General features: G+C 39.9%; 1 protein-coding gene across 3 annotated transcripts in view; it reads right to left on the reverse strand.

The window, feature by feature from the left end:
• Positions 1 to 249: 249 nt before the first annotated feature.
• ZFPM2 (zinc finger protein, FOG family member 2) overlaps positions 250 to 12259 on the reverse strand; it is a 322358-nt gene continuing 310348 nt past the window's right edge. For all 3 annotated transcript variants that reach the window (XM_064442248.1, XM_064442247.1, XM_064442246.1), the window contains 2 exons: positions 7741 to 7965; positions 250 to 4595 (listed from right to left, as the gene is read on the reverse strand). In XM_064442248.1, the coding sequence (XP_064298318.1) occupies positions 2107 to 4595; positions 7741 to 7965 (2714 nt within the window). In that variant the 3' untranslated portion in view covers positions 250 to 2106. The remainder of the gene's footprint in view (positions 4596 to 7740; positions 7966 to 12259) is intronic.

The raw sequence follows: 12259 nt of genomic DNA on the forward strand, positions 1-12259 counted from the left end.
AGTGTGGTGTTTTCTAACAAATGTTTAATTGATAATCATGCATGATTTGTCTGTTTTATTCACCCTGTGTTTGTAATACTTTTTCTCCTTCACAAGACTTACTACCCAAAGTATTTACTACAGGACCAATTTTGCCCTACTGAAATTAATGTATACGCCTGTTATCTCTGTTGACAGTAAACACTACCGTAATTTTAAGCACTCTTGTTCTGTATTTAAAACCCAGCTAACCAGCAGAGTGGTTAATAATAGTTTTAGAAGTGTTTATTATTTTTGGTACTGGATCACAGGTAACTGTTCACATACATATACAAATAAAAAAGGATGAATTCAGTTTCAAAATACACAGGGATGGGCTTGCTGAAAGTCCACGGTATTGCATACTCTTACACTGGACTCCAACTGGCTGCTTAGTTGAAATATCATCCTCTTATGTATTTGATTCTGCATTGTTTCCCTGGCTGATATAGAAACTAAATACAACTGTTACGTGACTATTCAGGTCATGGTTTTGCTTTCAAATCTGTAGGACGAAAAATGCATCAATGGGTCACTTTTATAATATCAATCTGTTTTATGAAAACAGTGTACAGGAGACTGAATGGTTCCAAGTGAAGGATATTAATTGTGCATTAGTTCAGACTTTAATATAACAAATCATTGAATAGTACTTCTATATGGAATTAGTGCAGCAAACTGCTGTTCTAGGTAAACGAATGTTATTGTTTTTCATGTAAGACCACTGAAGACATAAAGAAACATACCAGAAGTGTTATGAAGCAGATTGTTCCACTGATTTTGACATATGGAGTTACTGTCAGGGAAGGATGTCTTCCTTAGCTCCCACAAAGGGAAGAGCCTTCCTGGTTTCTGACCTTCACATTTTACATTTCGGTTCACTAGGTTGTCTTAGCCTTAGTTGTATTAGTGACCTGTCAGCAAGGACTCCCTCGAAGAGGAGGCACCCTTTGTACTCATTTTCTTTTTGAACACTTTGCTTCCCTTGAAGTGGAGGCAATGTTAATCTGTTCCTAAGACCTTCTTTATGGTTTGTGAGCTCTAAATACTTCTTGAAAAACAAAATAAAACAAATTTAAAGAAATTACTGCCAAACATCTCCAATGATCTGGAATTTTATTCCATCCATATACATGCATAGTAACAACATTTGTTGAGAAATTATTTCTATCAGAAGTAGAACATTATCTTTGTGATCACCAGTTGCAGTATTGCTACTTTTATATTTAAATATATCTTATATATGAATTAGATTCATAATTGCAGCATCGAGTTTAGGGTTTTGTTTTAGACTGTGCCTTTCAAAAGATAAAACTGATTGATATGACCTCATTACTTACAATACTGCTTCCAGTAATTTTGTTCATTCTTTATAAAGTATTGCATTTAACAGCAAAGGTTTAAAAATTGAGACAGAGATGCATCAGCGAAAGAAAATACAAGTACTATACAAGAAAAAAATTGCCATCTTCATTTAACGTACGTTTCAGATTAAGAAAGTGGACAGAAACATACTGCTACATACAAATGCAAAGCCTAATGACTAAGGTACTGTATCTGCTAAAATATAAAGTGCAAACTGAGCCCAATTGTTCAAAAAATTGAAATTTTAAGGCGAACTTTACAGCATAGTTGAAACTTCTTTGCAAGTTATATTTTAGCATATACATATATCTGCAACAGCATATAAGAAAAAAAATCAGGATACACAAGTGCTTTTGAAGCTATTTCTAAAATGCTTTTCTGTATTGTTTGTGACTATTTTCTTTAAAATCTACTATACAGTGCAAACCATATGTGCTACACAATAACTATACAATAACATTACAAATGACTTTAATATAAAGTTTTTAAATAAAAAATAACATAACTACAGCTATGAATACTGCTGGTAAAATAAATTAATATTTTTGAAAATGGCACCAATAATACACTTTACTAATGGACTGTAATGAAATTACACCTTTAAGTCTTCAGCTTAGCAATAGTGAATTCTCCTGATTGTCCAGATGTAATTCAAACAGCTTTCTTTAGACTGTATGGAACAATATGCTAAACACAGGTACCAAAGGTGACGGCCCAGTTGTTTCATTTGACATGTTCTGCTGCATGTGACGAGCAATAAAACTTCTTATGAGTTATAAAGTTTGAAAGATTGTTGAACTGGATGTCACACAGTCGGCAATACTTTCCACTGGTTGGGGCCTGGGTAGAACCATTCACACCTTTAGCTATACTAGACAACTGTTCCTCTGCTGTAGGGATTGCTGGAGAGACGTTTTCATTTGCAGTTAAGGGATTCTCAGAGATCCAAGAAGGAGACTTGTGCCCATCTTCATGCGGAGGATTCTGGGAAATGTTCTCTTGCTGTGAGTTTGCGGCAGGTCTTTCCTCCTGTTTTAGTCCCCCATTAACTATTACCATGCCTCGGTTTTTCGGCAGTAGCGGAAGAGACTCTTTCTTCTGCACAGCACAGCCATTCGAAGGCGCCTGGCCTTTCGGAGATTCACTTTCCGTATTTGTGCTTTGATCTAAATCAGTATTGTGAATGACGAGAGAACCAGAAATGTAATCACTTGGCTTTATTCCATAATATGGAGAAAGCTGATCTGCTCCTTTAGCTTTCTTTATTGCTCCAGGGTAAAGGCATTGTGGAAGAAACAAATGTTTGTTTTCTTCTTTTGTAGCAATAAGCTGGGCCGCTTCACTAAAGACTTTTAGTCCTTGAAGTGTTGCTAAGTGTGTGGAAAATAAGTTTCCATTAGGAGAGGACTGTTTCGAGTTGCCATTTTTCTCACATTTGATTATGCTTCTTTCGTAACTGACATCTGGGCTGTTTCTTTCACTTTCTGGGTTTTGAAACACCTTACTGTCGAGCTGTCCCAGGTCATTACGCTGATGGGCAGTGACAGGGCAAAAATTCTGCTTGTGAGCCAGGTAGTTCTCTACCTTGTTAAAACTGATCTTGCATACTGTGCACTCATGGTAGTCCAGCAGCCTTTTGGGAGAAGTGGACGTCCGCTCTGACGGGGGTAAGCATTTTTTACTGAGATCTATTGGCACATCCATCTCCAAGCAAGACACAGTGGAGTGGGGAGTATCACACTTTGAAACTGGAACGCACTTGTTAATAGACAGTGATGTTTCCAGATGCTTCGAGACTATTCCTGGAAAGATATCACATCGTGGATGGTAACATTCTCCAAGCCCTTCCGTTGACTCTTGAGTAGATGTACAAGGGTTGCCAAGATTAGCCACTTCTAGAAATCGCTGTTGAACTAGTGGTGGCCTTTGCTCTTGCTCTGGGAGACACATCTCATACATCTTCCTTCGCTTCCGGGTACGCATTGTTCTCTGCATGGCAGGCACTTTGTTGGAAGCGGACCTCTTCAGTGGGGGATCGTGGCGAGTGGCACAGTAATACTGCTTGTGGACCATGTACGTTTCATGTCTGCTGAAAGTAATATTACAAGCTTCACACGTGGTCTTGTTAGGATCACTCTCTCCTTCTACTAAAGGAGCACTGGGATTCTTCACATCAGGTTTTCCATTTATCTTCTCATCGCCGTTGCTTGCAGTTGACAACTTCTTAGATTGTACTGTAAAGTCTTTCTCATGACTTTTATTGTTTGGCCCAATCAAATCTAAAACATTGGAAGAGTTTATGCAAGATGTCTGCAGAAGCTGATTCTCTGGATCTGATGTGTGAGGAGCTGCATTCAGGATGTTTATAGAGCTTTGACCGTTACTGGGACTTACAGCTTCTGGCATTTTTTCTGGAACACTGGAAAAATCTGGTGACTTTGCCATCTGCTGCCATCGGCTGCTGCAGTAATGCTTTTTGTGTACCAAGTAGTTGTCCAAATTATTGAATGTTATGTTACACTCAAAACATGTAGCCCCTTTGGGCATCAAAGGACTATAAATTACAGGAGGATAATTGCTACTTCCATGCCTCAGTCTTCGATGGACCAGTTCAGACATTTTGGCTAGTATCTCTGAAGCCTGAGGAACCACAGTGATGTCCTGGGGAAAAGCAAACTGGGAAAGAAAAGGTCCCATTGGGAAGGAAGGACCAATATTAGGCTGAACTGGCGATGAAGCAAGTCTTGGACTGGATGGTTCAGATTTTATTTTAGTGTATGAAAAACTCTGCTTATTGGTTGCAGGCTGTGTTTCAGGCCTCTGGTTTGGAAGGAAAAGTGGAGCCTTTTTTTCACATTTATCAAGCTCTGTATCAGAACTTGCATCTTTAGTCTGCATGGCCTTTTGGCTCTGGGGAACATCATTTCTGCTCAACAGGTCTGTTGCTGGCTGTAAACCTTCTTCGTTTCTACTTGGAGAGTGTTCAATGTCACTTTCTCTCTGAATCTTGTTGCCAGAGACATGTAACTCTTGGTGCTGCAGTAGCTCCCTCTGAGTTTGGAAGCCAAAATGGCAATGATTGCATCTAAAGGCAGCTTGAGTAAGATGCGAGAACAGGTGCTGATGAAAGTTAATCACTGAGTCTGCAGTGTAAGTACAAACTGTGCATTTCAGACTAGCACCAGGCGGGAGAAATTCTTCCATTTTCACTCCTGTAGAAAAGACAAGTAAAATACAAAATAAAGTGAACATTTTGCCCTTTGCATATACTGGAAAATCAGTTGCACAGAAGGTACCAACACAGTCAGAACAACTAATTTTCTTCTGATGGGATGGTATAAGTCACCCTGAATATGTCCTGAATATAGTCACCCTGAATGTCTTTCTGTGAACTGCTAGAGGATATTCCCAGTCTTCTGCTCGGCTTTGGAGAGTCTTAGTATCTGCATGCACTCAGCAAAGAAGAAGGGAAAGAAAGAACAAGGGAAAAGATAAAAATAGACTGGACTAAACTAAAAGTTCTTAGAAATGACAGTTTTAACTATGGGAGACATAATGTTCTCCATACACAATCACTGGATATTTTGAATGCACGGAAAGCACATCAAGGTCAAGAGGCTCAAGGTTATGATGTGGCTTGAGGTACCGCCCTCAAACTCAGAGTGTCTGAAAGCCACAGACAGAACGCAAGTAGCACTTTGAGTATTATTGATGCTTAGCTCCTTGCTTGCATGACTTGTCTGTAGTGTGGGAACAAGATACAGAACTATCCTCGTCAGGAAGGACTGATGAGTTGTGTTCGTTGTGAATGGAGTGGGGAGGAGTAAGACATGGCTTCACCAATGTTTTACCTTCCACATATAATGGCCATAGGCAGCTACTGCTGTAAAATATCTTTTCCTCAAGAAATCATTACAGCTTTGCCTGTCAAGAAGAGTACATTCAAAGACATCTTACAATCATGCACTGCTGAAACAAACAAATTGTTTCATGGTATTCAGAAACTGGAAATACTTAAAAAGAGACAAGACCAAAGTTCTCTCCTGCAACAACACAGATTCTGATTATTTGTTAGACAGTAAAAACTGAAATTAGTAGGGATGGTATTTGGAATGTAAATGGTAATTTGTTCTACCTACACACACACATACCATGCCTCGATCAGGTAAACTAGGTTTGTGGTAGTTGGACAATACAAAACTGCAAGAATTTTGTGGCTCAATATGTGGGAAGTCATTCTGTTGGACCTGAAGGTCCTCAGTTCTCCCCTAGCATCAGTGACTCCCATAGTTGTAAGTGACGCTTAGAATGTGAACAACGGTGGGCCTCAGAGGCCATAAGGGAAACGAGGAGATACACAGCACGTTAATCAGCACTTGCTCCCTGTCAAGCACTTTTTCACCAGGAGGGCACACCAAGCTTTAGCTCCTCTACTGCCATAAGATGGTGTTTCATGTGCTTCTACATCATGTGATACAGTCATGGTGCAGTGTCTCTACAGACTTTGCATTTCAGTTGGGGCCCTGTGCTCCAGTGGTGTGGGTCTGCTACAGCCCCTAGTGGGAACTGTAACATAAGCTGAAGAAAACACAGCATGAGCTTACAGGGCATTTGGAAGAGGAATGTTCATTCCTACTGCAGAAGCTGTTATAACTTGTGATAATCTGTATAGAAAAATAAAAGATTGACAGGATCTGAAAGAGACCAAGTATGATTGAACTGAGGAGTTTATAACTAAAAAAGAAAGGGAAGGCCTGACTTTTAACCTCTGATCTAAGAAACACCTAAAGATTCTTACTGGAAATTCAGCGGGATCTCACACTTAAGTGTTTCAAGGAACACAGATGCTTATCCCTAGATTGCAAGAAGACATGGCCACTCACAGCTCATGGCTGAAAACCATCTAGACACCTAAGCCAATGGTATGTCATGAATTGCAAAGAGCTGAAGCATTGAACACAACAGCTAAGATTTCAGAATTTTCCTCTGCTTGGGGAGAAGTGAATTTGTTATCTTCCAAAAGTACCTGGTTTTAATCACTAGGCTGTAAGACATGCTGGGCTGCATTCACCCGCTCTTGTTGAAGCTGTTCCTACTGTTCCACTGGTTGAACAGTGAAATATTTGCTAGGCCAGAGACAGAAAATGGCAATAACCTCATATTCAAAGTTAAGGTCTGGAAGCACAAGAAGATCTGACCTCGAAATGAATGGCTAAGCGTTGTCTATGTTGTCTACATAAGGAAGTTTCTCACTCAGCAATCTTCGAGTCCTGTTCTGGGGATATGAAACTCCTCCAAGGCAACATGATGCCTTCTAGATTTGTAATTGATTCCCAAGTGTCAGAGGAACACTCTTCACATCACCAAGTCCACAGAGTAGACTCCCACTCCCCCAAGAGTTTTTACACTGCAGCTGAATAAGGCTTTCTTCTGTGAATAAAGCACATGTTAGCGTCCTTTAGACTCCATCCGTTCAACAGGAGGATCAGGAACTCCTTGCCTCTTTCCAGACACAGCTCTGTATGCTAGACAGCCAACACACCCATACCTGACACTGTACTCATTCTTATTTGTACATTTTCTCTGCTACTGAAAACTCCAATGCAGAATGTTCTGCAAACTCATAACTTGTGTTTCCATACCTAATTCAAAACAAATTCAAACAGCACACTCAAATGACCTTCAGGGAGGGACATAAGATTCCAGCTGAGTTCCAGATTTTTAATCTCAGGAATTTTGTAATCCCACTTTCCCTATATCTAGTATTAAAATTTTAACAACATGGACAAGAAAGTACTATCCCCAATTTATGTTTATAAGGAGGGAAAAGAATATTGGTATGAAATGGGAAGTTTTTATGAAATGAGTGTCCTGGGAAAAGCCCAGAGTTCCGGACCCTGGTCCTTAAAGCCTCCCACCTACGAAGCCTACTGTAGGACCCCAAGATCATCTTTCAGAAAGAGTTGCTCTCTGGTGGTGTGGATTTCTCCACTAAGCATCACAACAGGTAGAGACTGTAGTCTATCAGACTCATGTTTGCTGGATGGAATCCTGAAGTAATTGACTGAACCTCTCATGTGCATACCTTCAACAGTAAAGAAATGCTGCCTGTGTGCGTGTTTATACACATTAAGAGAGAGACAGCATTCAAATAAGGATTAGTAGATAAATGACACTGGTTACCTGGGAGAGGTGCTTGGTGTAGAACACAGGTCAGAAACTGTTGACATTTTAGTAGTATCTATACCCAAAGCTCGCATATATTTGGAGAGACATTGATCCACTGAACGTCTGTAGCCAATAATTCTTCAAACAGCTAAATCTAGAAGATGATATAGCAAAATAGATGGTACTTACCACTGTGAGAGTTTAGGTGCATTTCCAGAGCTCTTGCATTAGAAAAGCTTTTGGTGCACTGTGGAAAGGGACAGACACTGGATATCTGCTGAGCACTATCTTCATTCTCCTCTGACATCTGGGGCCCCTCTCTTTGTCTCCCACTGCAGTAATACATGAGATGGGCCTGCAGGTTCCGCTCGCTTCGATACCAAATGCCACAGGATTTGCAAGGGAATATGTCCTCTACGAGCAAACATAACCAGGTGCAGGTTAGCCGCAGTGCACTCAGTGCCAACCAACTAACACAGCTGGATTAATTCCCCTCACATCCCCATTAAACGCATGTTTATTTAATAAAATGTTGAAAACAGAGCCACAGTTTTATTAAAATGTCACTTCCAGGTGAGAGCCTGAACATGGGAGACAGTTGTTTTTTTCAAAAGGAGATTTTAAAAATAGTTAATATATAAAACCAGCCAGAAGTTTTTGGCATGTAATTATTTTATAAAAGAAATTAAATTGTTTGTTGTGAATATGCAGTACTAATTCAAGAAGCAAGCTGTATTTCCAATACATCACTACTCAATAGGTGACATCTTTCAATTGTGCTTTTTCTTCTGTGCGCACAAATCCTTCCAGCATTGGCCTTAGAATTTTTGAGTGCTAACTGCAGATGATTCTGAAGAAGGTATATTTTCAGAATGCTTATGCAGTTATTACTGTAAAATCCTGTTGCTGTAATATCCAGAAGGCCAGACTAGATTGTGTTTCCTTAAGATCCTGCAGTGTTGAATGTAATATTATACTAAGCAGCATGTTTATTTCCTAGGTTCCTATTGTTATTAGTATTAGAAGTTACAATTTCTAGTGTTCTTTTGTGTGTTTTTGGTAAATTGTTACTGTTCCACTTTTCACTATGCAAAAGGGATATTTGCTAAGAATAATTTAAGTTTTCATTGTCTTCTATCCCAAAGCGTCAGCATCCTCTCTGAGGGGAAGACAATGCAGATGCTGCACAGAGTGCTTCCCAGCAGCAGAGGGAGTAGGTATTTTGATCATGTACTGGAGGCTACATACTTTACTCATGTGAAGAGTAATAATGAATACTATGTATTTACACAAAGCAGGTATTTGGTTGTTAATATCCTGTCAGAAGGATATCTACACAGTACATGTTGTGCGTCTGTCTCAGAAGGGCAAAAGACCTGTTTGATCTTTCTGAAAGCTGAACTTGTCAACCTATGAGTAAGAACAAGGAAGAAATCCCAGCCCTTTAGGGCACATCTACAATAGTAAATTAAACAGTGACAAGGTCCAGACTAGAGCACTGCAACTTCTTGTTTATATTATTAAATCATGAGAATGGTCCCTTCCGCACATTTGGATTAAGTCAATGAACACCTTCCCCATTCATACATACTGTTCAGGAGTTACCATGGGCCTAGGATCATTCCCTGCAACTGGTTTGGACATTTCTTGCCTGTTTTTGAAAGAATAAAATTATGAGTGCAGCCAGACTTCCAGCTGACCTCAGGATCAGAGACTGTGCAATTGCAGTCAACAGCGGGGTTGGAACTAGATGTTCTTTAAGGTCCCTTCCAACCCAAACCATTCTATGATTCTATAACTCTATCAAAACTCCCACTGACTTCAGAATGCAAAAAACTACTAATGATTGTAATTAACCTAGTCTTGAAGAATGGTTGCCTGCTCTGAAAATAATAGCATGTCTAGCTGATGATGTAATTCATTATCATCCATGACAATTTATGTTTCTTTTCAAATATTGATATGTACAGGACAACTGCTGTGTTCCAATTCCTTTGGGTGAACAAAGTCGAAGACTCCAACCCATCGCAATGGATAAGTTTTTTGTTTGTTAAGTATCTACAAATGCAGCCAAAATTTACATTGCTTAGTTTGCTTCTCTGACTGCATTGCTAATGCGTGTCTATTTTTCTGCTCATGAATTTGCATAAAATATTTTCATCACTACCAGTTTCTATTTTTCCATTTGCCACTGAATAATCGTGCATGAATTTAACATGCAAACATTTAATGGAACAGTTAGTATTCCAGTATATACCACTATTAAATCGTTACTGATTCAGCTTGCATCATTTGAAATGTCCATCTCATGTGAAAGCTGACATTTTGGCATCTGTTTTTAGCTTAAAATGGTTTAAAAGAGCTGAACTGTTGAGACTTCCATAGAAGAGAAAGTCCAAAAGTAGTAATAGGAAATTCTGATATGGGCAACATCCTATTTGAATTCATTTGATTACATTCCGTCACTGAATTGAACTTTCAGATTATCTTAATGAATTTGACTTCCAGCCATCTTTATTTCCTATGGGCTAGATGGCCTGGACAGTCTGTAGCTCCAGTTATGCATGGTGAATATGTGACTCCCATTACGTGCCATGCAGAGGAGATGCATTTGAGGAGTTCTGCATGGTGAGAGGATGGAATTCCAGGGAGAACAATCTATAGGGATGGGATCTGAAACTATCAGTCCCCTAAAGGATGCAAAGTAGATAAAGGCCACTTGAAGTTAATGTTTTAATTCTTTATAAGCAAAATATTTCAATTTGTTTCAACGGATAGTTTCCAAATATTTCAATGGATCAGTTCAGGAAATGAAACATTCAAATTCAAGCTGAATGAGCCCAAGGTGATATTCTAATTTTCATTTTTTCAAATAGAAAATGTTAGGAAACGTTAAAAAAACCATTTACAACACTTTATTTTTCTAGAAAATGAATTTTTTTTCAGTGATATAGCAAAAGAATGGTTAAGAGATGTCTCACTACAAATCTAGAGTGCATTCAGAATATTACTGGACTCACATCTGGCTCAGACTATACTGAAGAAACTGAATTTCATCAGCTCAACAATGAAATGTGAAACAGCTCCATTTGGTCTGAGGCAGAGTCAGAACCAGGGTGGAAAGTTCTGGATAGTGAGACTTGTTACTTTAGCAGCCTCCTGGAGTTGAGAGTACACAGGTTACTCCAAGCTGCTGCTAAGCCTGTGTAGCAAGAGCTGATCAACCGTAAACTTTGAGCCCTCTTAGCAGCAGAAGTAGCAGCGATCAGTTCAAAAGGCAGTGCTGGCAGCAAAGGTGTTGCCAGAAATCTGATGCTGTAGATACCTGACTATTCTGCCAAAGCCCAGAGTCGGCCTCGTGCAGATTTGCGCAAAAATACACCCTCAGCTGAAATGAGCTGTGAATGAGTTGTTGTCCTTCAGGCTAAGTAACTGCCTCCCTGGTGGCTCCCTTGCAGTTGTTGGCTATAAATACTGGTCTGCCCTAACTGTGGTAATCTGGTGGTCCCTTTTAGGGGCTTCTGATACCTTCTTCTGGAAAGGTCCTGCACAGCGCTAACTGCTGGCTCTGTGAACAGGTATGTCAGCTCTCGGCAGCTCCACTGCTAGGGCAAACGTGAGTGTGCTTAGCTAAAGGGCTTGAGGCTGCGCCAACTCACTCTCCAGAAGGGAGGCCTTGGATGACTCAAGACATTTTAAGTTTTATCTTTTAAAACAGACTAGTAATAAATGTGTAACTATCAAGACTGTTTATCCAGAAAACAAGCAATTACCAAAAAAAAAAAAAAAGGAAAAGACAGAATGAAAGGTGTTATCACAGATATTTTAACTGGTCCTATCTGTGAGACTGTTCAAGATACTGTGCTATTCAGTGTGAGCCCAAGTGGCAGATCATGGGCCTGTGTGTGCATTCACACCTGTGTTCAGTAGTACACCGTATCTAATTACAATGCTTACAAACCATGGGAAGCACGGGGAAGTACTCCAACATGGGGTCTAAATGGATGGGCTACAAAGTACTGAGAACTAAGGGTGTGCAACAGGTTTAAGTGATAACTGGTGAGGATCATGGTAACAGCTAACGAAAAGTACTTAGAGAGGAGGGTGAGGAATTAGGGCTGTATAAAGGTAAAAAACAGTAATAAGAAAAGGTTAAAGAAATGAAAATTAATAAGCAGAACAGTCAAGCTGAATTGTCCCAGTTCAGGAACTGACTTATGTATTCACGTCCCTCCTCCCTAAGACGACACTTAATTACATGCTGTATTTTGTCCATGATAGGGTCTACTGATGTCCAGAGGACATAAAAACATTCTTGAGTAGCCACATTGAGTGGAGATACTACAATAAATTAGGGCTACTATAAAGCATGATCTCCACTGCATTTCGAAGCAGCCACTGAAGAGATGTGTTCTTTCTTTCCATTGAGTATCATGAATTATTACCAGAAGCTGTAGCTGTAAGCAACAAGCTTACTTGAGCAGCAGAGGCTGGACTTTGTGAGCCAGCGGGACTATCTTATCATTTTTGACAGTTTCTGATCCTGTTGCCTCTGGGAGCAGATCACAGAACCTCCAGAGGAGGGCAGGTCAGGTACTCTGGGTGAGGCTCTTGCAGAGCCCAAATGCCAGACAGCTCTTCTTCCTCCTTTTATGTCTGTGAGTTCATCTGAGATGATGGGGGAATAAAAGCAGGCTTTGAGCTGTGA

Source organism: Phalacrocorax carbo, chromosome 2 (assembly GCF_963921805.1).
Source record: "Phalacrocorax carbo chromosome 2, bPhaCar2.1, whole genome shotgun sequence".
Taxonomy (NCBI): domain Eukaryota; kingdom Metazoa; phylum Chordata; class Aves; order Suliformes; family Phalacrocoracidae; genus Phalacrocorax; species Phalacrocorax carbo.